General features: G+C 49.8%; 1 protein-coding gene across 1 annotated transcript in view; it reads right to left on the bottom strand.

Annotated features, from left to right (window-relative positions):
* Positions 1-15,354: 15,354 nt before the first annotated feature.
* Positions 15,355-24,118, bottom strand: part of ITGB5 (integrin subunit beta 5) — a 108,599-nt gene continuing 99,835 nt past the window's right edge. Inside the window, exons 12-15 of the mRNA XM_061166979.1 lie at positions 20,236-20,339; positions 17,948-18,067; positions 16,474-16,640; positions 15,355-15,851 (exon numbers count right to left, since the gene is read on the bottom strand). Coding sequence (XP_061022962.1) covers positions 15,756-15,851; positions 16,474-16,640; positions 17,948-18,067; positions 20,236-20,339 — 487 coding nt within the window. The 3' untranslated portion in view covers positions 15,355-15,755. The remainder of the gene's footprint in view (positions 15,852-16,473; positions 16,641-17,947; positions 18,068-20,235; positions 20,340-24,118) is intronic.

The raw sequence follows: 24,118 nt of genomic DNA, 5'->3' as shown, positions 1-24,118 counted from the left end.
AGCCTTGCCTGAATTTCTTATCTGGCCTCTGAATAATTTCTATTGATTCAGGAGGTCAAGAACCCTAGCTGGTAACATATTTTGTGGTGCCCAGCATGGGGCTTGTCCCCTTCTGGGGAGAGGATCTGGGCACCTCTGGGAACACCAAACACAGCTTCTCCGTGGGTGACAAGTGACCAACTGAACCTCTTCTTTCGGTGTCACCATGTTCAGTAAGTCTGGGCTCCTGCCCTCATCCAGGCAACACTTCTCCCCTCCCCTTTGTCCTTTTTCCCTTTCCCTCTCCTGAAATCTCCTTCTTCTGTGTCTTCTGTCTGTTCTCTCCTCCCTCTGTCCCATGCTTCTGAGACCGTGGACGTCGGCAGCTACAGCATGGCTCCTCCCAGGTGTGAGACCTGCTCTCTCTGCAGAAATGGCTCCCTTGATGGTGACAAGCAGAGGTGGGAGAGGCTGGCCTCACACCATGTAGACCTTGGTCCAGCGGGCTCTCCGTGACCAAAGATTTCTGAGAGTGATAGAGCTTTAAACCTCATATCGTGTCACTACTTGAAGTCCGATTGTCCCAATATTCTCGCCTTTATTTTCCTGCCACCAAGAGAAGTCCGCTGGGAACGGGCTGAAGCAGCAGATTTCTATATAGTGGTGTACTCGTGGGTGAGAGTCCCGCGTATTGGTTTTGGTAAACTGTACAGGAATAATTATGTCTTGGAAACACCCATGTAAAACAGTCCAAATTTTGGTAAATTTAAAAATTAAGTTAAATGACAGGAATTCACTGAATATCCAGATCATTTCAAATAAGATAAAATATTGGAACATTAATTGCTAAGCAGGTCTATTCTAAATTTACCTACTTTGTCTTCCTGTGAGAGAGAAACCAATGCTGCTGCCACCATGAGATGTATACTAATGTAGAGGACAGTTCATGGTTGCTTTAGGAAAGTAGGATGTGTGTTTTCAGAAAAGAAGGTATGAGAATGCAAATATATTTTGTTGAAAGGGAAAAGGGTGATTTTGTCCTAGAGCTGGCTATTCTGAATGGGGAAAGAATAAGGGACAAAGTATGGCTATAGAAAGTTTAGGGTTTGAAGAAGAGGAACATTGAGAAAAGAATTTTGTATGTGGTCAGAATTTTCAAAGGTTGGATTAGATTTAATTAGGTAAATGGATTTTATTATGAGTAGGCTGATGCAAGACTGGATTTGGTTTCTCTCATAAGAGAACAACGTTGTCCTGGAATGCTGCTTTTGATAACATTGTTTGAGTTCCTGTGCCTTTAAGTGATCTACACTTAAACTTTTGTTTTTTTCCCCCCACCTTAGCTCAGTGAATAAGTATTGTTTCACAGAAACCTAATTCCTACCTGACCAGGTGTTTTGAAACTTTTAAAAAATTTTGACAGACTTCCCAAATATCAAAATCTAATTGAAGGACTTCCCTGGTGGTCCAGTAGCTAAGATTCTGCACTCCCAATGCCGAGACCCAGTTTTAATCTCTGGTCAGGAAACTGGTCAATCTCTGGTCAGCCGCAACTAAAGATCCTGCATGTTGCAACGAAGATTGAAGATCCCGTGTGCTGCAACTAAGAACCGGCACAGCCAAATAATTACTATTTTAAAAAATAATAAAAAATAAAATCATTGTGTGGAAGTTTTTTTAAAAAATCTAACTGAAATTCTCTTGACTTCCAGTTAACTTTGGGGTGCTTCAAGTGACCCCTAGAACATCCCAAAGAGAGATCTTAAACTTAACTGGGTTCATCTGTAAGGAGAGGTTTACTAGGTTCTCAGAGAACCCTGACAAGTTTAGGGATGAATTTGTCAGGCTGGGGTTGGCATTCTTTCTCACCTGGCAGGACATCATGGTTATTCTGGCCCATTGTTGCACCAGGGATGAAAAGGACAGTATACTCACAAAGGCCAGGGAACAGATGGCTTCCTGGCCACCAACCCACACACCCAACTAATCAGGCAGGTGGGGATGCAATCCCAGAACATGACTCACTGGGGCTAGAGGACTGTGTAAGGCCAGGCTAGGGTGAGACATTACTTATCTATCAAAAGGAATGAAAAGGCACATGGCGAAGCCTGTAAACTATGATGAGGTCTGAGCGGTTACACCAGAAGGTGAAAACCCGGCAGTCTTCCTCAGCTGGGTGAAAGAGGCATTCAGGACACGCACCAGTACAGACCCCGAGTCTGCCAAAGGGAGGACACTATTGGCCAGGCATTTTACAACCGAGCTACTCCAGGTATCTGGAGAAAATTACAGAAGCTTGAGGCTGGGCTCAAACCCCATTGTCAGCCTTGGTAGAGGAGGCCTTCAAAGTCTGTGACAACCAAGACTTAATGGACAATAAGGATAAGAGGCTAATGAAACACAGTTTCTGGCTGCTCTGATTCACCCACCACCTCGAGAGCACCCTAGGGGGCTGAGAAGGCTGGACAGACCACCAAGGAGCTGCCTGGGCCCAAATCCATTGTGTATCTTTGTCAGGGGGCCGCTGGAAGGGAGAATGGCCTGAGCGCCCTCCTGCGGGATGCCCAAGGGGCAACCCTGACTGGCCCCAGTTCCTTGTGAATCCCCTGGATGAGAGATTCTCGAACACCAACTGATGGGGCCCAAGTGGTGCCCGGCTCCAGATTCCACTCGATCCATCCTTATTATCCCAGGGGAGCTTCGGGTCACCCTCGATGTGGCAGGCAGAAGAACTGAATTTCCTGTAGACACTGAGTCACGTGCCTGCTCTGTTCTGACTTGACCAGCCAGCCCCCTCTCCATCCATGGACTGTACTGTGGCAGGAGTTGACAGACAGCCAAAAGGAGGGTGATTTACATCTCCTCTTCCTTGCCTGAGGAGTTGGGTCCATTATTATTACTCATGCCTTTTTGTATATGCCAGAATGCCCTGTCCCCCTCCTTGGGAGAGATCTGTTAGGAACTAGTATATTCTTAGGGCAGGGTTAAGTCCAAGGAGGTAAAACATCTGATCTGAGAACACATCTATTAGTAACCCCAGATGACTACCTATTGGGCATCAAAATATTTCCCAAGAAATCAGAGACCCTGCAGTTTGGGATACTTTGGTGCCAGGAAGGGCAAGATAAGTTCCCCTAATAAAAATAAGGTTGGGCCTCGGGAAAAATACCCCTGGAACAGAAAATACCCTTTAAAAGCCTGAGGCCCTGAGGGGAGTCCAACTGCCATTCAGCAAATTCCTAAAACACAGACTCATTACATCCTGCCAATTCCCTTGCAACACCTCGATCCTCCCTGTTTACAAGTCTAATAGGAGCATCAGTTTGTGCAAGACTTATAAGCAGTGAATGAGCCAGTCATCCCTATTCACCCACAGGTGCCAGAAATCCATTCACCCTCCTCATCCAAGTGCCAGGGAGCGCCCAGTGTTTTGGTCCTCAAAGATGCATTTTTCTGTATTCCCCTGCATCCAGACTCTCAATACCTTTTTGCCTTTGAAAGGAGGGACCCTGACACCCTGGAGGCTATCCAATATACTAGACAGTGATTCCGGAGGGTTTTCAAGACAGTTTCCATCTTTCTGGAAATGCATTAGCAAGGGAACTCTGCTATAATCTGTTGATGATTTATTGATAAGTAGTGAAACCAAACAAGATTTAGGTCAAAATATTCTTAGGGTCCTAAATTTTCTGGTATAAAAGGGAATATAAAGTCTCTCAAAACAAGGCTCAGATCTCACAGCAGGGGGTTCAATATTTAGGATTTGTTTTGACCCCAGAGGCATGAGCCCTGGCCTTTGATCAAAAACCAGCAATTAGTGCATTACCATTTCCAACCGCAAAGAGGCAACTCCAAGGCTTTCTCGGGAAGGGTGGCTGTTTTATCTGGATTCCATTATAACCTTAGAGCAAAACCCATACAAGGCTCTAAGAGGAGGAGAAATGAACAACTTTGATGGAATAAAGATCACCAGCGGGCCTCTAAGACTGAAGACTGAGTTGAGTAGAGCACCAGCTCGGGGGCTTCCAAATCTGCACAAGCCCTTTAGCGGTACATCCACAAGCGGACAGGGCTAGTGCTGGAGTCCTGACCCAAAAACTGGGGCCAGATAGAGCCTTACTTTTCGAATGACTGGACTCAGTGGCCCTGCGCTGATCACGCTGCTTGTATGTAGTAGCAGCCACAACCCTGTTGGTTAATGAGGCTTCCCAACTCACCCTGGGACAACACTTAGATGTGCTAACCACCCCTGATCAGGTACAATCTGGGCTGTAAGTCAAAGGCCATCATTGCTTGACTGGAAGAAGGTTAGTAAGATATCAGGCCTTCCTGATGGACACCCCCAACATTACCTTAAAAGTGTGCAAGATCCTAACCCAGCAGCTCTGCTTCCAGCCGTCGAGAGAGGAGACTTCTATGAAGACCCTAGAACAAACTTCCTCCTGCAGGTCTGACCTTCTAGATGAGCCTCTTGACAGTCCTGAGGTCAAATGGTTTAATGACAGGTGCAGTTTTGTAGAAATGGGAACCCAAAGAGTAGGCCATAGTTAGCCTAGATGAAGTCATAGAAGCCAAGGGCCTGCCAACCTAGACATCAGCCCAGAAGGCTGAGCTAATTGCACTAACGAGAACTTTGCATTAGGGAAAGACAAGAAATTAAATATTTTTACAGACTCTAAATGATGGGTATCCCATGTTACAGATTCATACTTCCATTTGGAAATAAAGAGGAACATTAACTGCTAGAAATTCCCCCATGAAACACAAAGATTTGGATCTGGCTGTTTCAGAAGCAGTGTAGCTTCTGTAACCCTACAGTGGGATGTATCAGAGGGATGGATCTTTTGTGAGCCAAGGGAATAGCAAAGGTGACCAAATTGCAAAACAGGCAATTTCCAGGAACCTGAACAAGTTATAGCTCTAGTGATCAGTCCCCCTGAACTCCCTGGCCTTCCCTAGTATTTCCCACAGGAAAAAGAAGATGGTAAAAATGGGGTTATGAGAAGAGAAGCACAGATTGGTATAAAGAGAAGGATAAGCTTCTAATCCCTGAAACTCAACAACGGAAATTCTCTAAGAGCTTACATGATGCCAGCCACCATGGGAGGGATGCACTATGGGACTTGATGCAAAAAGCTTAAGGGAAGGGAAGGGGCTTAAAAGAACAGTAAAACAAGTAACGCTTCCTATGATTTATGTGCCCATAATAACCCACAGATCTATCCAGTCTGCTCTTTGTAAGTCAGGGCAATTCAATGCCAAGGGACACATCCGGGGGAAGACTGGCAGTTAGATTTCATTCACATGCCCCCACAACCAGTATATAGATATCTTCTGGTGTTTGTTGATACTTTCACAGAATAGTTTGAAGCCTTCCCCACCTCACTTGAAAAGGCTATGGAAGTCAGTAAGTCCCTTTAAAAAAAATTATTTATTTTTGGCTGTGCTGGGTCTTCATTGCTGCATGGACTTCACTCTAGGTGTGGAGAGAGAGCAAGGACCACTCTCTAGTGGTGGTGGGCGGCCTTCTTACTGTGGCAGCTTTTCTCATTGAGAACAGGCTCCAGGCACACAGGCTTCAGCAGCTGTGGCTCCAGAGCTCCAGAGCACAGGCTCAAGAGTTGTCGTGCACGGGTTTAGTTCCTCCAAGTCATGTAGGATCTTCCCAGATCAGGGGTTGAAGCTGTGTCTCCCACATTGGCAGGTGGATTCTTTACCACTGAGCCACCAGGAAAGCCCTGGCAAGTCCCTTTTAAAAGATAATAATTCCTTAGTTTGGACTTCCAAAGTCCCTCCAGAGTGATAGCAGGTCTTCTCTTATAGCAAAAATCACACAGGGGCTCACAACAGCCCTAGGGATAGACTATGAGCCAGCTACCTCTTGACATCTCTAGTCCTCAGGGAAAATAGAGAAAATGAACCGTACTTTAAAGAAAACCTTAGCAAACCTCTGCCAAGAAACTCATGAACCCCGGACCAACTTGCTTCCTGTTGCACTCCTCAGGGTCCATGTCACCCCCAGGAGTGGTCCGAGACCTTGTCTTACTACTGCCATCCCACTGGATGAGGATGTGAACCAGGCCCTGAGATAGATTATTAATCTAGGACAAGTTCAGAAGGCAGTCTGGGACTATGCCCACAAGACACTTCCAACTCCCACTAAAATACAGAGAAGGAGAAGTTTCTGCACAAATAAGCCCAGGGACCAAGTTCTTTAAACCTAGAAAGCAGGGTCTCCTGAAGATTAGCTATTGCCAAAGTGGAAGGGTCCCTATAAAGTACTTTTAACCACCCCCACTGCTGTCAAACTGCAAGGGATGTCTGCTGCTGCTGCTAAGTCGCTTCAGTCGTGTCTGACTCTGTGTGACCCCACAGACGGCGGCCCACCAGGGTCCTCCATCCCTGGGATTCTCCAGACAAGAAGACTAGAGTGGGTTGCCATTTCCTTCTCCAACATATGCATGCATGCTAAGTCGTTTCAGTTGTGGCCGACTCTGTATGACCCCATGGACAGCAGCCCATCAGGCCCCCCCGTCCATGGGATTCTCTAGGCAAGAATACTGGAGTGGGTTGCCATGTCCTTCTCCGCAAGGGATATCCAGCTGTGCACATTTGTCCAGACTAAAGTTTTTACCTCCAGAAACCCCTCGGATCACAAGAGAACAGTATACCTGTGAGCCAGTGAAAGACCTGAGACACCTATTCAAAAGGCAGGCACCAACAACCAATAAGTAAAATGATGTAGTGGGCTGGCTCCGAGTTGAAGCCTTAATGGGACTTGGGACCTCTCTTGTTTCCTTGGATGATGTGGTTCTTGACAATCCTCCTGCCCTTGACTGCCTTCTGGCAGAACAAAGAAGAGTTTGCACAATAACTAATACTTCCTGCTGCATTTGGATCAATGGGACAGGACAGATGAAAGTTAATATTAAGGAAATATATGCTCAGAGTGGCTTCATAATTTTGGCAGACAATTTTACTAATAACTTTGTCTGGCCAACAGCTAAGGAAGTCCAAAATTCACCTGGCTCCTTCCCTTTCTAGGCTCTTTAATGGCTATTGTTGTTGTTCTTTTTAACCCTTGTTTAACCTTTTGGTTAAGTTTGCATCTTTCAGGTTCCAGCAGTTTGAAGTAAGGATCATGATGGCTCAAGGAATTCAGTCCATTACAGAAGAAAACGATTCAGTTCCCTAGAGGTTCCTGGAACAGTTAAGTGAGGGACTTCTACACCTCTGGGCAGGCTAGGGACTGGAGCCTCTGTCCAGCAGGAAGAATTTTCAGAAGAGACCTTCAGCTCCTTAGCCCGTAAGAATAAGTGTGTGGAGTCTCTCAGGCGGGAATGAGACAGACCTGGGACCCTTTGCTGCAGGGCTGCAATGCTTGTACCTGGACACACTTCTCCCTGAGCAACAAAATACAAAGAAACCATATGGGACTAAAAATAACTGCATGCATGGGGCTTCCCTGGTGGCTCAGATGTAAAGAATCCACCTGTAATGTGAGAAACCTGGATTCAATCCCTGGGTGGGGAAGATCCCCTGGAGGAGGGCATGGCAACCCAGTCCAGTATTCTTGCCTAGAGAATCCCCATGGACAGAGGAGCCTGGGGGCTACAGTCCATGGGGTTGCAAAGAGTCGGACATGACTGAGCAACTAAGCACAACATACATGTGTAGCTGGGGCAAAATTATGGACAAAAGATACAAAGAGACTCCAAAAAATCAACTTCCACTTTTGAAGAGCCTGGAGCAAAAGCAGGAGGTCAAAAGCAGGGCACTGTGCATGCCCTACTGCAGTAACACCACAAAGGGGTGGGCTTTTTTGGAATTGGAATGAAAATTGACCTTTTTCAGTCCTGTAAAACCACTGCTGAGATTTCCTAATTTGCTGGCATACTGAGTGCAGCACTTTAACAGCATCATCTTTTAGGATTTTAAACAGCTAAGCTAGAATTCCACCACCTCCATTAGCTTTGTTCATAGTAATGCTTCCTAAGGCCCACTTGACTTCACACTCCAGGATGTCTGGCTCTAGGTGAACTACACCACTGTGGTTATCTGGATCATTAGGATCTTTTTTTTGTACAGTTTTTCTGTATATTCTTAAAAGATGCTTGCTCCTTGGAAGAAAAGCTATAACAAACCTAGACAGCATATTAAAAAGCAGGGACATCATTTTGCCAACAAAGGTCCATCTAGTCAAAGGTATGGTTTTTCCAGTAGTCATATGTGGGTGTGACATACCACATATGTGACATACCTTCTTTATACCATAAAGGAGGCTGAACACCAAAGAATTGATGCTTTTGAACTGTGGTGCAGGAGAAGACTCTGGAAAGTCCCTTGGACAGCAAAGAGATCAAACCAGTCAATCCTAAAGGAAATCAACCCTGAATATTCACTGGAAGGACTGATGCTAAAGCTCTAATACTTTGGTCACCTGATGCAAAGAGCCAACTCATTGGCAAAGACTCTGATGCTAGGAAAGATCAAAGGCAGGAAGAAAAGGGGGTGGCAGAGGATAAGATGATTGGATGGCATCACTGACTCAGTGGACATGAGTTTGAGTAAACTCCGGGAGATGGTGAAGGATAGGGAAGCCTGGTGTGCTGCAGTCCATGGGGTCACAAAAAGTCGCACACAGCTGAGTGTGCAACAACAACAGCTCTCTGGCCCAACCCCCTGGACACACCCCTACCCTCATCCCATATAAGGAACAAGCTCACTCCCCACTTGTCTGTTCTTGCTCCCCTCTGCTGCAGCAGAGGCCCCCAGTAAAGCCTTGCCTGAATTTCTTGTCTCGCCTCTGATCACTTTCTATTGATTAAGGAGACCAAACAACCCTGGTCGGTAACTCCATCAGTCACAACTCAGATGCATGCCTCACTGCTACCAAGATTCAACTATACGTGCCGAAACAAGGGACAGTTCTACTGATATCCCCATCCTTCCTTCCTCCCTGAATCCACACACTTTCCCTTATGACTCATCAGTTCCTCCCATTTGAGGTGGAGAGTATTTCCACACCCCACTGGTGGCCTCAGCTGTATAACCTTCTCTGGCCAATGGAATGTGGGGGAAGGGGGCAGGGTCCCAGTTCTGAGCCTAGACTCGTATTTCTGCTCACCCCTTCATGCCTGCCACCACCATGAGAAGAACATGCCCTGAGAAGCCCACACGTCCCAGGAGAATAAAAACGGAGCACAGCCCAAACCAGCCCTCCAGGGCCTGATGCACAGGGGCCTCACCTGGTCTGTAAGCCTGTGAGCATGTAAACCCGTATCCTTGTATGCCGTGGAATTCGGGGCTAGGAGGCTGTTGTGCAGCAATAGCTGACTAACACATTCAACAGTGTGCGGCAGCTCCCCCACATCTAGCCCTGGTCAGCAGGGAGGGAAAAATTTGATTCCACCAAGACTCAGCCTTCCTGCCTGCCTTCAGCCTTCACCTTTGGCTGCTGTCAGTGAGTCTCCAAAACAAACAGTTAACTTGGCTCTGGGGGGACTACTCTGCTTCAGCAGAGAGACCAGCATCAATCAGCGTGTCGCCCACGGACTCTGCCATTTGCTTCCTCCGCCCCTTAGCAGACGGACATGATACACGCCATCAGTGCTGGGGCACACCATCGCCTGACTGAGGCATGGGCTGAAGCCTGGGGAGCAAGGATAATGAAACATGGTTTTTGAAGGAATCCTGTATTTTTTTAAAAAGGGGGGAGGTGCAAATCAGGACTCCTTGGGGTTCTTTATTTAATAGTAACTGTTGTCTTACTAAACGCTGCTTTTATTTTAGATTACAGAACATGAGGTGCCATATCTTTTTTAGGTCTTAGGGCATTTAAAAAGTTCATAATTCGGCCTTGTATAAATTATCGAGTGATTTTGTTTTTTGTTTTTTTTTTTTGTTCCACAGTCTGTTTTCTCCATAGCCCTTCCAAGCCCACATTTGGCCTCTGTGCCACAGGAAAGTAATGCCACAATGGAAATACAAAGAGAAACAAAACAATTAGAATATTTTTTTAACTTTTAAAGTTCAAGGTCTTGGCAGAAGGACTGATCTGGAAGAGAGTTTGCCTCTCCCCTTCCCACCAAGGGAGGGGGGAGGAGTGTTCTGACCTGGGGAGAGGAATAGAAGGTGGAGAGGTGGGCATAGTCAGATCCTGGGGGAGGCTATGGTACAGGCGCCCCACTCCAGGCAGGGAGGGAGGGAGGGAGGGAAATTGACACGCAGACAGCAGAGGAGCTCTGGGCCTCGCTTTCCAGGAGGGGCCCAGGAGAGCAGTGATGCCAGAGACCCCAGCACGGAGCAGGGCAGTGGACTTGGATGCCAGGTGCAGCTGGGGCAGAGCCTGAGGCGCCCTGTGGCTCCAGATAACGTGAGGGAGAAGCCGCATTTCCCTGAAAAGGGCCTGGAAGTTAACTAAGAAACAGGACTGGTGGACCTGAAGGCTCTCTCCACCGCCATGCAGGAACGTGGTCCTGACGAGGGCAGTGACATCTTAGCAGGTATCATGGGCACAGACAGCTCTGCGGACCTGCCTCCAACGTCGTGATGCTGCACTCAGCCTGCAGGGTGGGGCTCGGGAGACCCTGGAATGACTGTGTTTAACAAGACACTGTCCCTCTTGACCTAGTTGCTTTGCTTTCTACCATCACTTGAACAGACAATTGAAGTAGAGGTGATGAGTTTTTTAAAAATAATGTTTTTTGCACACCTGAATGATGACCTAAAGAGTCTTATTCACCTCACAGAATTTGCTCAGGGAGGACTTCCCTGGTGATACAGCGGATGACTCCATCTGCCAGTGCAGGTTCAGTCCCCGGTCCAGGAAGATTCCACAAGCGGCAGAGGGACAAAGCCCATGTGCACAACTCCTAAGCTCACGCTCTAGAGCCTACAAGTCACACCTACTGAGACTGGGCACTTCAACTACTGGAGCCTGTGCGCCCTAGAGCCTGTGCGCTGTGACAAGAGAAGCCTCTGTAGTGAGAAGCCCGTGCACCACCACTAGACGGCAGCCCCCAATCGCTGCAACTAGAGAAAAGCCCACACAGCGACGAAGACCCAGTGCAGCATGCATGCATAATAAATAAATAGATAGACAGAACTGGCTCAGGGAAAAACCACCTCGTCAGTCCCTGGTCTCCCTCCTCCACTCTCACCCTCAACATCCTGCTGCTCTCAGACTTCCCCAAGCCCCTGTGGTCTCCTTTGGGGCCAGAGCATCCCCTCTCCCTCCCCTCCTGTTGCCTTCTTCTCTGGGTCCATCAGATAGGCGAGCTCTCCCACCTCAAGCCTACAATCCCCGAGGCTTGAGCAGGAACAAGCCCTCAGGGACATCTGGCAGGCAGACAGTCAGGCAGCCCTGGCCTCCCCGTCTCTCCTGGGACCTCTGCCCAGCTCTGCTGCGGATCCTCACATAGGATGCGACCCACAACCCTCAGTTGACGGTGTGTTCTGTTCAGTGTAGGTTTCTTGTTTTATGGGCACAGGCCAGGATGTGAATATCAACCAGCACACACAACCGCTCATACAAATATTCTATTCTCACAGGGCTGGCTGAACCAGCAGGGAGGTGAGCCCTGAACCAGCGTCTGCACCAACCTATGGTCACCTCCATGGAAAAGTCTTTAAACTGCTGAACTTTGGTGCCAGGAATCATGAAATGTGTATCAGCTGTCATCTTCCCTCAAGTGTTAAATAGAAAGAGTACCTCGATTTTTGGTGAACACACAGGTACACATGCTGATGAAATGGAAACGAGAGAAAAAGACGTTAAGAGGGAGGGGAAGGGACATAATCTCTTCATACACATTTACTTAATTTCAGTAGACACGTGTGCCTTCCGGTCACACAGCAGAGCTCTGAGATAAGCACTGACAGCCCTGCTTTCCCAAAAGGTGAACACAGAGGAGAAAGCATCAAAACAGAGCCGGGGTCTCATGTGCCAATCCTCTCCCAGAGTGACTGGTCTCAACTCGCTCCTTAGGAAGATGGGAAATACCTTCTCTGAACACCAGGTGGGACTACTGTGAGGGTCACGTGAAGAGAGGCTGCTTTTCGCTTCAGGCATTTGATATTCAATGCAGGTAGAACCAATGAGGCGGTAATTGAGTATTCCAAGGGGTTTCTGAAGTCAAACTAAGCTGGTAAATGGTAACCAACTGCCCTGATAAGCCTGGTCCAGGCTTTTTAGTATGACCCCTATTTACACGTCAGTCTTATTCTAACAAAGGCTCACTAGAACACCAAAGGTGTTCCCGACACAATATGACCAAGAGCGCCTCTCCTAGAAGGTCACCACAGCACACATCCCTATGGTTACCTACAGCTTAGAGCTTGCCTGTTTGCAACAAGAATTCGAGGCCACTTAAAACAAAGCACTACAGAGCAGGACATCGAAGGATCAGAAAGCATGTGTGGAAGGGGAGACAGGTGAAGATGGCAGGGGGCTCATGGAGGGGGTGCAGTTCATTGGAGAAGACAGGATCTCAGTAAGAACTGGAGGTAGGTTCCATTTCCTGGCATTTAGTTCCCAGCCTCTTGATGATCAAGATACCAGTAACAACCAAAAGCAAAAATTTCAGACACCGAAGTTAGATATATATTCCCGTGGTATGACAAATGAGGCATCAAACATCCCAGCACTGAACTCCAGAGACACAATCTGGACACGAAGACCATCTATCTCACTGTGACCCATCACCAGCCTGTCCTGGAGGTGGCGCTGTCAGCCGGGGCCGGCTGGGCAGTGACCATCCCTAAAGCCACAAGCTCAGTGGGAGGAGCCCTGGGGGCTGAGAAAGACGAGCTCTCCCTTCCTAGCACCACCACCTGCTCAACTGTCTCTCTCATTGTCCTGCCTTCACTTACAAACTTCTCTGAGGATCAGAATGGAACCACGTCCTTCCTGGGAACCCAGGAGCCCCTGAGCTGGGTGCAAACAGAAGTCAGCGCAGGAGAGACCTCACCAAGCCTTCTTAGCCCCCAACCTGGGCATGCTGACAGCCACAGCCAGGAAGACTCCCAAACAGGCCCCACACGTCCACAAGGATGCTTCAGAGGCTCTTGCCTCCTCCTGAGTGTCCTCCATGCGGCTGTCCTCCTCTACTCCACGCCCCATCCCAGCCAGTCACAAAGGCCCGTAGAAGCTGAGCTTGCCAGGCTGCCCTTCTCAAAAGCAACAGGAGCCCCACATGATGAGAGCCCTCCAGAGAGGGAGGAGCTATTCAATTAAGAGACGTCATGTGAACAGAAAAAAGGACCGTCTCTCCGCCCCTCTGGTCTCCCCATCTGTTTGCTGTTACCTGAAATTCATCCCACGAGTTTCACGATAATCACCACCAGCTTTGAACCTAATTAAGCAAATTAAAAAAAAAATGCCACCCCAGAAGAGGCAGCTGTTACTTTAATTTGACTAAGTACTAGTCAATCAAGTGGAATGAGAATCCCCAGTCCTCTTAAAAAGTGACAGCATAATTCCGATTTGGTAAAAATCACACATACATGCAAGGGAGAAAAGACTGAGATTTGTCCACAAAAAGGACAAGAGTCATTGCCTCTGTGTGCTGTGATTGTAAAAGATTTTTACTTTCCTTCTGATCTCTTTTTCATTTTTTCCATGTACTACTTTTGCAATTAGAAAACTTGTTAAAAATTAATAAAGTACCATTTGGAAATCTGTATTGTCAACAAAGATTGATTACAAAGGTAAATAGCCACCCCCCACTCTTCCTTTCCAACAAACACGTTACTAATTACCTGCCCAAACAGAAAACAGTGAAGAGTTTTCCAGAGACCACCAGGCATGTGCTCCTTGCAGGCGCTCCGGTGGCCACACAGCAGCAGGTCCTTTTGCATTAGGAGGCTCCCTCTCACCTGTGTGCTTCCACAGCCCAGCAACAATGGGCCCTCTGTTTGCGAGAGCTTTGCAGAGCAAAGGTCCAGAGCACCCTCAGCTCTTGCTCCATTATCTGTGTTAACAGGAGGCAGTGAGGACCTGGCCAAATCACCAAAAGTAAGTAAGGGGATCACACACGGGGTCCGAATCTCAAGTCAGGTCTCTGAACAGCCGTCCCCAGAGCCTCCAGCAGGGGGCAGCAGGGCACTGCGAGCAACAGCCATCTGGTGTCACTGAGGAAATAGCCCGAACTTCCACCTCAGGTGGAAGCCTGGAGCAACTCATCCTTTCTGTCCATGGCTTAAGAATGCTGAGCCCTTATAGAACGGCCTGGTAGAAAATCAGACTTTGAACAAGTCAACTGTGTCTTCAGGAAACCCACAATCAAGAGAGAAATCCAACGTTTCTTCTGAAATCATATTTTTCTCGGTTTGGAAAAGTCACAAAACCACCCTGTGTCCATTTTGTATATTTACCTACATTTGGCTTTATTTCAAAAAGGATTTAAGGCAGCTGCACCAAGTAGCAAGGTCTCTGTTTCATCCTAATTACACAGAACAAAGGAATCACAGGATCTGTTCCTATTTGCCCCAGGTAATAAATACGGCTGTTTACTAATAGACATTTGTCTTAGCGTTTGCCAAAATGAAGTAAAGGGAATTTGGTCCAAGACAGAACAGATGAATCTGGAATGAAAGCCCCATAGCCTTGAAGTGATGCCAGCGGCAGCTAAATGATTAGTGAGAGATGTTGCAAAAAGGAGCAGGTACCTTTGCTTGTGAGGCCTGTTCTTTGTAACAGTTTGTCATTAGTTACACTTAATGACACCTGGGAAAGCCCAGGTTTCCTCATCTATAAACAGGGGATAGGATCAGATAATTTGACTCAGATATGGAAAGAGAGCGGCCTTAAAGGGCCCTGCAGGAAGGACAGCTGATAGGAAACTTATTATAATGTGCAAGTCATTTTGTGTGGAAGCCACATCTTGACCCTTCTTCATCTGCACAATCTATTTGCAGCCTTAGCACCTGGGAAATGGGAAAGAAGCCAAAGGGGTGATCTTCACAGTTTCGAACCTAAGTAAAAGTTGGGAGTGTCCAAAGACATCTGCTCAGCTCTCCCTGGAGTGCCACCACCCCCGAATGCCCCGAGTACTGCATGGAGCTCTGTAATGACAAGCCCTGGTCTGGAGTATTGGACTGACTTGTGTGGTGTCCCTGCTGGGGCACCATTCATGGCCACTTCAGAAAGGTAAGTGCATGTCATGAAGAGTGTCAAACACAAAATCTGGTTTTAATCTTTACTTTCAATCCCAAACAATCTCTTTCCTTTTCATTACAAAAGTACTAGATGAACATGGACAGAAGAAAGCTGACATCTGCAAACTATGTGCCTTCAACAGGCGTCTCGATCCCACCACCAACACCCATGTGTGAGGCAGAGACACCAGGCAGGTAATTCTCGGGAATCAGAACTATACATAAATGCACGATCATTTTATTTCATACAAACATGATCAACACGAGCGAAGCCAGACTGGATTTTACACACTCTTGACACTCCCAAGAGCCTTCTCGTGGGGCCAGATCTGAGGCCCAGCCCTCCCAGAAGGAGGACGCGGCCAGCGTCTCAGTAGTTCATTGAGACAACAAGCTGGACGTGCTGGGGAGAGCCGAGAGTACCGCGGCCAGGCTTGGACGGGTGGCCAGCCGGCACAGCCGGGCGCCTTCCTGCACGGGCTCCTTGCCCGGGCTTGCCGGAAGGTCTCTGCACTCGGTGGAGCAGGGAGCAGTGATCGAGCCGAGCAGCTGTCCAGAGCGTGTCAGTCTCTGGCTTGACCACTCACCTCCTCCAGCCCTCTGAGCGGAAGGAGCTGTCAGTCCACCGTGCCATTGTAGGATTTGTTGAACTTGTTAAAGGTGAAATCCACAGTGTGTGTGGAGATGGGCTTTCTGTACAGAGGGTTTGAAGCCTAGAGAACACGGAGGGTAAGAGGACATGTGTTAGCTCACTCACTCATTCGCACACACACAGGTTTGGAGGCCCTTCCAGGGTCAGTCACCAAGAAGGCAGCAGGCTCAGTGTGCTGGTAGAGGCGCCTGCCTTGTGCTGCAAGACTTGCTCCTCCAACCCACTGGCCAGGAACGGCCCCGCCCTTCCCTGAACTTTCTCTCTCCATCTTTGAAATGAGGGACCTTGTCCATCAGATGGTCTCTAAAGTCCCTTCCAGTTTTAACAGAAACGAACAGGACTTCAGGGGGCACTCACTGTGCTCTGTCCTTGGATGACGTGCAGTCTGCTTGGGGAAGCAAGGCACACACAGACATTGCGATAGACTGTGGGTATGTGGGGTCCCCTCCTGGGCTCTGTCCAGACTCCCCCTGCTCAGGCTGTGCCCAGCACCTCTGCTTGTGAGCCTCCTGACCTGGGCGTGGTGTGGGGCTCTGTGCAGGGCATTCAGAACTGGGTACACACTACCCCTCAGGCTTCGCTTCTTTGTTCTGAATGCTAAAGGTGCTAGGGGGCCTCTGCCTGAACTCAGCTGGACCCCTAAGCTTGACATGCTTCCCACTTTCTGCTTCCCACAGGCATACCATTTCATAGCGGGCCCTGGATCGCTCACTCTGGAACTTGGCGAACTCTCTCCGGTCGTGGATGGTGACGAGCAGCTTCCAGATGACCAGAAGTGCAAACCCAGTCAGGAGGATGCTGCCGACCACGGCCAGGAGAATGGTCATGGCACTGGGGGCGGTCCCACACTCTGGAGGAGCAGGGCACAGTGAGCAAGCCACCGGCATCACCATGCCCCCACTCTAACCTCAGGCCCACCAGCTCTCCCCAGAGGCCTTCATGTGCTTCATAAGACCCTCACATGGCTTCTGGGAGGTGTGGGTGGCAGGCAGGTTTCTCCAATGCACATGAAGTAAAAGATTCAAAGAAGGCTGGCGACTGACCCAAGGCCACACAGCAAATCGAGGGCAAAGTCCAGGAGAATTTAGAGGCTGCTCCACTTTTCCCCCACACACCCTGTGCACGGCTGCATCCCCCCAACTCGAAGCACCCACACCTCAGCCCAGCCCCACCTCCCGTGCAGGATGCTGGACCACGTCTCGACTTTCATGTAAATGGTTTCGGGAGTAGAGCAGGCAGCAGGAGGTTTCACGAAGCCGTTCCGCAAGGGCTGGGCTGGGGGCCAGCCGACATTTGTAAGCCCTTAGTGTGGAGCCTTTGGAGCAAATGTGCTTATTTTCAAAGAACCACAAAGACAGCGCTTGGAAACAAAACCTCATTCTTCAGGCGTGCATCCTGGGCTGAGACCACAACCCTTCCCTCTGCCTCTGCCTCGGGAAGGCACATTATGTGGTCTGGCCTCATGTGGAAGCAGTTTGCAGTGCTGTGAACTCAAGAGAGCAGATCTTTTTCTGCACCCCCATCCCCGCTCCAACCTCCTCCAGAGAAGAATAAAAGGGGACATACCAGAAACCCTAATTATCCCAAGGAAAAGGGCTACTGGTCCCTGGGCCCAGAGCATGAGGCAGAATTGTCCATGTGGGTCAGAGCATGCCGTCCTCAGCGGCTGGGCACAGCACTTGTGGGAATGTTCACCCAGCGCTCTGCCCTTCCTGGACGCCACTCCAGGAAGCGGCAGCCCAGCCAGGGCCGTGCACGTACCCAGACTCCCTGATGCCCAGCGCTGATGGTCCGGACCTGCCGTGCACACTCACACTGCTGTTAGCCACATAGGTTAAGCGTGTTCTGTGCTCACTGCCACCCCCGGACCCCTGCCTTTGAGATGAGACACTCCCCCAGGGCAGGGCCCTGTCCTCCTATAACTCCCATTCCCTCCAGTCACAGCCCCAAGCTCTGCCCCAGCGATGGTCCCCAGATGAACAGTCATCTTCCTTCTGAACTACAGCAGTCAGGTAGAGAAGGCCCACAGATCCTGATCTTCACAGGGAACTGTGTCCCTCCCCTCTCTGGAGTTTGGAAAGGATGGTGAAAAGAGGGTGGGTGATACGTCAGAAACCAAGTGCCCTGGGGGAGCAGACAGGGCCAGCCCTCACCCACCTGGCTCCCTGAGGACCGTGAGGTTGGACTTCCCACTGGGGAGCTCTGAGTAGGTGAACATCATCACACAGTCCTTGGCGGTCTTGTAGAAACAGAGCACTGCCTCCTGGTCATCTTTCACTGGAAGAAAACCAGGCAGAAGTGTCCTGAGTGTCTCTCCGAGCAACTCAGAGCCACCGAGGGATGGGGTGAGGAGCCAAACCCTGCCCCAGAAGAAAAGGGGTGCAGAGAGGCTGACTGGGACGTTAACAGTGAGTTCAAGTCTCTCACATCAAGAATGCAGGCCCAGCACTGAGTTAGACTGCCCCAGGGATGCAAACTCCCTTCCACGCGAGGGAACCTCTGCAGCGCTCACTGTGGGGATGTGGAAGGAAAGGACGCACTATGGCCAGGCGGGACAGGACAATAGAACTGGATAAAGAAGGGGCTCTCCTGCTGCCCGCGGAGGCCTGAGAGAGAGCTCACACTCGAGTCCCCTGGCCGAGAGCCAGCTGCAGAGGCCGAGAGCTGGCAGTGCTGTCCTGAGATGTGAAATGAGAGAGCCGCACGAAGAGATGAGATGAGTGAGAGACTGCACCTCCCCAGCCCCCAGGATGGTGCACACTGCTTGCCTCGCTCCCCGTGGGAAGAAGCTCCCTTCCTCACACTGCCTCACACCTGCTGTCCCCACACGGCTGTCACCTGAGGTGAAAGCATCACCCTCCTCACCCCCGAGGCATTATCCACAGTCTAAGGCTTCCCTGGGTCAGGGTTAGACTGATTTCTAGGGGGGAAGGAAGCCGGGAAGAGTGTGAAGTAAGAGGAAGGCGGGTGATAAGGGAATGACCCATGGGTCCTGAATAATAACTGCAGGTTATGTTGTGACATGGGACGCCTTCCAGCTCCACCCTCTGTAAGCCTGTGGCTCAAAGGAGGCTCCACCTGGGACCAGACAGTTTTGAGCGGTTATCAGACGCGGAGGCCTGGGCTTTTTTTCCTCTCAGACCCCAACAGTAAGCCCCGCCTGGCTGAGTGTGAGCGACTGTGAGCGACCGTGTGTGTGTGAAAAAGCCTGGGGGAAGGAAGGAAGGAAAACTGCTGAATTCAAACAAACTTTCTCTGTGAAGCAGCTGATTCAGGTCACAGCTGTGCGTGAACAGCAGGACTTGCTCCAGAGCGACGGACTAGTTAGTGGGTCAGGTTAGGCATCACCCTGTCTTTCTGCGGGTGTCCAGTCACAGGACAACAGCCCAGGTCTGCAGGCAAAACTTGCTGCGAGCCAGGCCTCAAGCCACAAGACAGAAGCAGGGCAGGAAAACTGGCATGAGAGGCCAGACTGGGAGGGTGGGGGGCTCCACATTGGCTCCCAGGTGCCATACAAGCCCTGGCACACAGTAGTTGCTCAGTGAGTATGAGCTGATGGCATTCACGACTCGGTTGCCATGATTTGGCCAGAGCATCAGTCAGGACCAGGGAGGCAGGAACAAGGAGCAGAGAGACCGGCAGGAATTCTATCCTGGGTTCCTCTGGACAGAATGCAAGCTCTGCCTTGTCTGATGCCAGCAGCATCAAGAGAGCTGTGCTGGGCTGAGGCCAAATGGGGCACAGACTGGCTAGCTAGTCACCAAACATGGTTTCCCAGCTTCCTGGGAACACCTGGATGGTATTTCCCACCATTCCCGCAGTAAATGTGGCCAGGTGACTGAATTCTGGGGGGAAGTTACATGTACCCTTCTAGGTCCAGCCCATGTAAAACTCCCATCCAATCCTTCCCTCTGTCCTCCCCACTTGTAGACTCAATGGAGAGGATTCTGAGGACCTGGGGGAGGGTGGAACCAAAATTGAGAGGGTATCTGGTCTCCTTTCAGGACCAATGGAGGCCTTGTCAACTAGGAACATCTTCGCTTTCAATGAGTGACAAACCAACTTCTATTTTGTTAAGTCACTGAGGTTTGGGGTGTGTTTGTTGTGGCAACTAACAATACTTATTCTAACTAATACACCAACTTCGCAGGAAGCCTGGGAGTAGATGTGGCTCAGAAAGGACTGGGCCCAGGGACAGGGCAGACATTGATGAACAGGGAGGTCTTATACCTGGAGAGCCTGGAACCTGTGCCCTAGCCCAGGTACCCCAAGTCCTCTTGGGGAGCCAGCAAGGACTCGCCAAGAACCTGAGGCTACTTCCTAACTCAAGGTTAAAACTACCATCCTGTCTGCCAGGCAGCCCTGAAGATCATCCCCACAGGATAGTCTCTACGTGTCTGCCAGGATCCAAAAGGGGCCGGCTACCCAGGGCACTCCGCACTCACCAATGGTGTCCACCCGTGTGATCACCTCATCCTTGCACAGGTTTTGGCAGGTCTGGTTGTCAGCTGAGCTCCCCGAGTGAAGCAGCAAGCACTCGACACAGTCTCTTTGGAAGAGAGGCAATAAATGTGGGTGTTAAATGCTATGGATCAGCTCCACACATGTAACTGTGTACATGCCCCAAGAGTGCAGATCCCAGCCCTCCTTCAGGACCCTGAAGCTTTAACTTCTCCCATCTTCAGTTGTTTAGCCTTACTGTCCTCTCTGTCGCCCTCATGCAGGGAAGCCTGAAGGTCCCTGGAGGAGCCTAGGTGAATTTAGAGACGTGTCTGGTCCCCATGTCAAGTTGCAGGCTGGAGGCCTTTCAAGTTCTGACACCAGGAGCCACATCCACCTGCACTCCGGTGCATCAAATGCCTCCCTGAGGAGTCTGCCCAAAACAAGGAGCTTCTGATGATAAAAAAGTGTTCCTGGCCTTGAGGAGGGGTCCTCACACCCCTATGGCTCCAACTCCCAAGATCCCCACCAGGAGACCATCACGCAGGCAGGGCTCTCAGCCCTCCTGCACATTAACTCCTCTGGGTGGGATTTCAGGACACACTGCCAGGGGCCTCCACCACACCCACGGAATCTGCATCTCTAGGTCTGGAGCCTGGTCTCCCAGGGACTGAGTAAAGGTGAGGGCGGAGGACCGCCGTCTGGGAGACTCTCGGCCCTTCCCCCTTCCCCCTTCCCCCTCCCAGACAGACCCCATGTGGTATGGGAGCCAAGCTCTAAAGTTCACTGAGATTGTTGTGGAGGGGAGAGAGGGTCCCTAACCCCTCTGGGGGACTGTTGGGGGGGGGCCATAAATGGGGTGGCAAGAATTCAACTCCAGGGAGAAGCGGGTTGGAACAAAATCGCCAGCTGATGGTGAAGTTGCAGGGCCTTTCTGAGGTGATGGTGCTCGGAGACCTGCAAGGGGGGAAGAGACCCTCAAAACAGGGGCTCCTCCGGGAAATGGGGTGAGGACTTCAGAGTTAAGCATGTTGGGCGGGCCACTGCCTCCTTGCAGCTGTGTCCTGGCACCAGAGTGTGGCGGGGGTGAGGCAGAAGCTTACAGAGCCTCAGCGACACAGGGGACAGCAGCCCATACCCCACAGGCCTATGGGGACCAACAGGGCTGTGTGTCCGGAAGGCTCTCTGGCAAAAATATGGCAGGAAATAGAACTACCATGCATCACATTTATCATTTTCATTTTAAAATTCCTTGGGATGGAGGAACCAGTTACTACATTTCCAGGGCAAAAACTGTGCAGTGGATGCCAGGCCTGAAGGGAGCTGGGAGCGTTTCATTAAGTTGCCCTATTTCACAGGCAAGGGAAATGAGGAATCAAAGGCAGCAGGGTGCAGCACCCAGGAGCCCTGCCTCTTCATCAAGTCCCTCCCCAAGTCCTTCCTCCGCTTTCTGAACGTTGAGGAGATCGTGGAGAGAAAGCAGATAAGACTTTCTTACCAGGGTTCTAATAGGTTGAAGAATTCAACCATCCCAGGATGAACCACAAAATTCCTCTCTCCCGGGAATGACTTCATGGAAACATTCTGGAGTTAAACAAGTCAGAATTGCTGCATTTCCCCTGAGGCCATAGCCCAGTGGGCGGGTACTGAGACTTGGCTGGGCACCAAGAAGGGTTGGCTCCAGCTCTGGTCCTTCACACTAATGCCGCTGCCCTCCCCACCCCACAATTAACACACTGCAAAGAAAGGTGTTTGCTTCCCATCTCCACTAGGACTCACCACAGAAGCTTCCACCTGCACGTCCTGTAGTCAGGAAACGACAGGGCTGCTTCCAGGGAACATTCCTTCATCATCCACACCGGCAAATCAGTTTAACCCGTGTGCTCCTCGCACTGGGTTGAAACTTGTGATTTACTGTAGTCACGTATTAAAATAAGTCTGGCCTTTAAACAAGCAAGCTGCTGAGACAGACTCTGCTCAGGGAGTCTGTTAATTGAAATCAGCTGAGGCTGAATATGAACTCACCCAAGGTGAAGGGTGTGTTTGGTTAGTTCTAGAAAGTGGATATTGCCTGTGGCGGGGGCAGGGGGGGGGGTGGCGGTGAAAGGACATAAGGCATTGAAAACCTGGTGGTTCTCAACAAAGCGGTGAGAAGAACAGCCTGAAATAAGGCACTATCAAAGGGACTTCTTTTTTTTTTTAAGTTACAAGTAGGCTGTGAAAGAGGCAGTGTCAGTGTGGCCCAGAGACATGTAAGAAGGTTCCCTGATGGCATCTCTTTGCTCTCCTTGCTCCTTTGGTGTTGCTTAATAGACAACAAACCAAGTCCATGTCTTCTTGGAAATGAATGCTTTAAACATTTAAAGCTAAGGCTGTCTTCCCAAGCAGGCTTTTAACTGACCTAAGCCAATCCTTTATTGCCTTGCTGCTCCAGAGGAAGGGGAAGAAACAGGTTTTATTGGTTCCACGCGTATTGTCCTAGCTTCATCCCCACCTCCCAACAGCCTCACATGCCCCAAGGTCTGGGAGCACGCACTCAAAACGGTTCTGCTGGTGGGAGCTGGGGGGAGGGCGCCTCCCTCAGGCATTCCATGTTGATAATGGCCGAGAGTCCAGGCTCAGATGGCCATAGCTATTTGGGCTCCAGATCCAGGATCCTAACCTCCTCCCCTGGGATGTTTCCATTTGCATTTCTGCTGTTTCTCCATTTTTAGCAGGTCAACAGTGGATCTGTGTTTCTTTTCCCTTACTCTGCCTGGCTTCCCTCTAATTACACAAAATAAAATCTGGCCCTGTCTATCTTGTCTCTCCATCTGCGGCCAGCTTTCAATTACCCACGCCTGGATTATTTGTGGCAAACGTCCAGACAGGGGCTCTGCCACCCAGAACATTTCTGAGTTCAGACTGACCGGCAGCCCCAGCCACTCGGGGAGCATGACCTCCTCTCATTAGGAGCCTGGGCCAGGCATTTGGAAAGGATATCTGCCAAAAAAAATTGCACAGTTGCATTTCCCAGCCAAAAGGAAACAACGTCTGTATTATTACTTGTTTCTGATTATCTCTGTTCCTCCCTCCTGGCCCCTCAGCACAAGGATGACGATGGCACAGCTGTTTCTCTAGCAAAATCAAGGCAAGCTGTCACTCTTGCTTTCCTGATGCCATAACTCCCTGCTCTCTTTCATTCCCTCTCATTCGTTCTCTGGCAGAATGTGGAGGGCAGAGCTGCGAGGAGGTCAACTGGGGAACGTGACCCTGTGGCTGGGTCAGTGGAGGCCTGGAGCCTGTATCTGGACAATCTCTGCATTCAGCAGCAGCACGGAGACCCGCTCCATTATCTGTACAAATGGAGCAGAAAATTCAAAAGCCACTACAGTTTGTTCCTGGCATGCCTTATCTAGGTCGGGGGCCCTCCTGTCCGATTTACCTTCTGATGATGTTTTGTTTAAAACAGTATTTTCTATACAGGGAAGGTGGCCTGTGAAACACTGTTTGGGTTGATGTTAATGGGGAGGGTCAAATTCATTTGGAAGAAAGATGAATGCTGAATGTCCTTTTGAAACACTCAGTGACACACTAAAGGCTAAGAAGATGCTATTTTGGTACCAAAACAATTCAATTTCATTTAACCTAGTCATCCGGTAATTTCTAAACTTGAATCCCAGTCTTGCTTTTTGTTTTTCTGTTTTGCTTTTGTTTTGTTTTTACAAAATCTCCATGGAACCAGAGCTTCAAAGGCCCTATTCGAGTTCATGTGAGTAAGAGTTTCACTCCCCTGCAAGTCTGCATGGGCAAGGTGTGGGAGATGGGGAGTGAGAGGCTGGTGGCCCCAGAGGCTGACTGGCCAGATGGCAGGATGGTCTGGGGGAGACGCTGGGGTGGGGGCTTTAC

Source organism: Dama dama, chromosome 19 (assembly GCF_033118175.1).
Source record: "Dama dama isolate Ldn47 chromosome 19, ASM3311817v1, whole genome shotgun sequence".
Taxonomy (NCBI): domain Eukaryota; kingdom Metazoa; phylum Chordata; class Mammalia; order Artiodactyla; family Cervidae; genus Dama; species Dama dama.
Note: the sequence above shows the minus strand (reverse complement) of the source record. Positions and strands in the feature narration are given on the sequence as shown.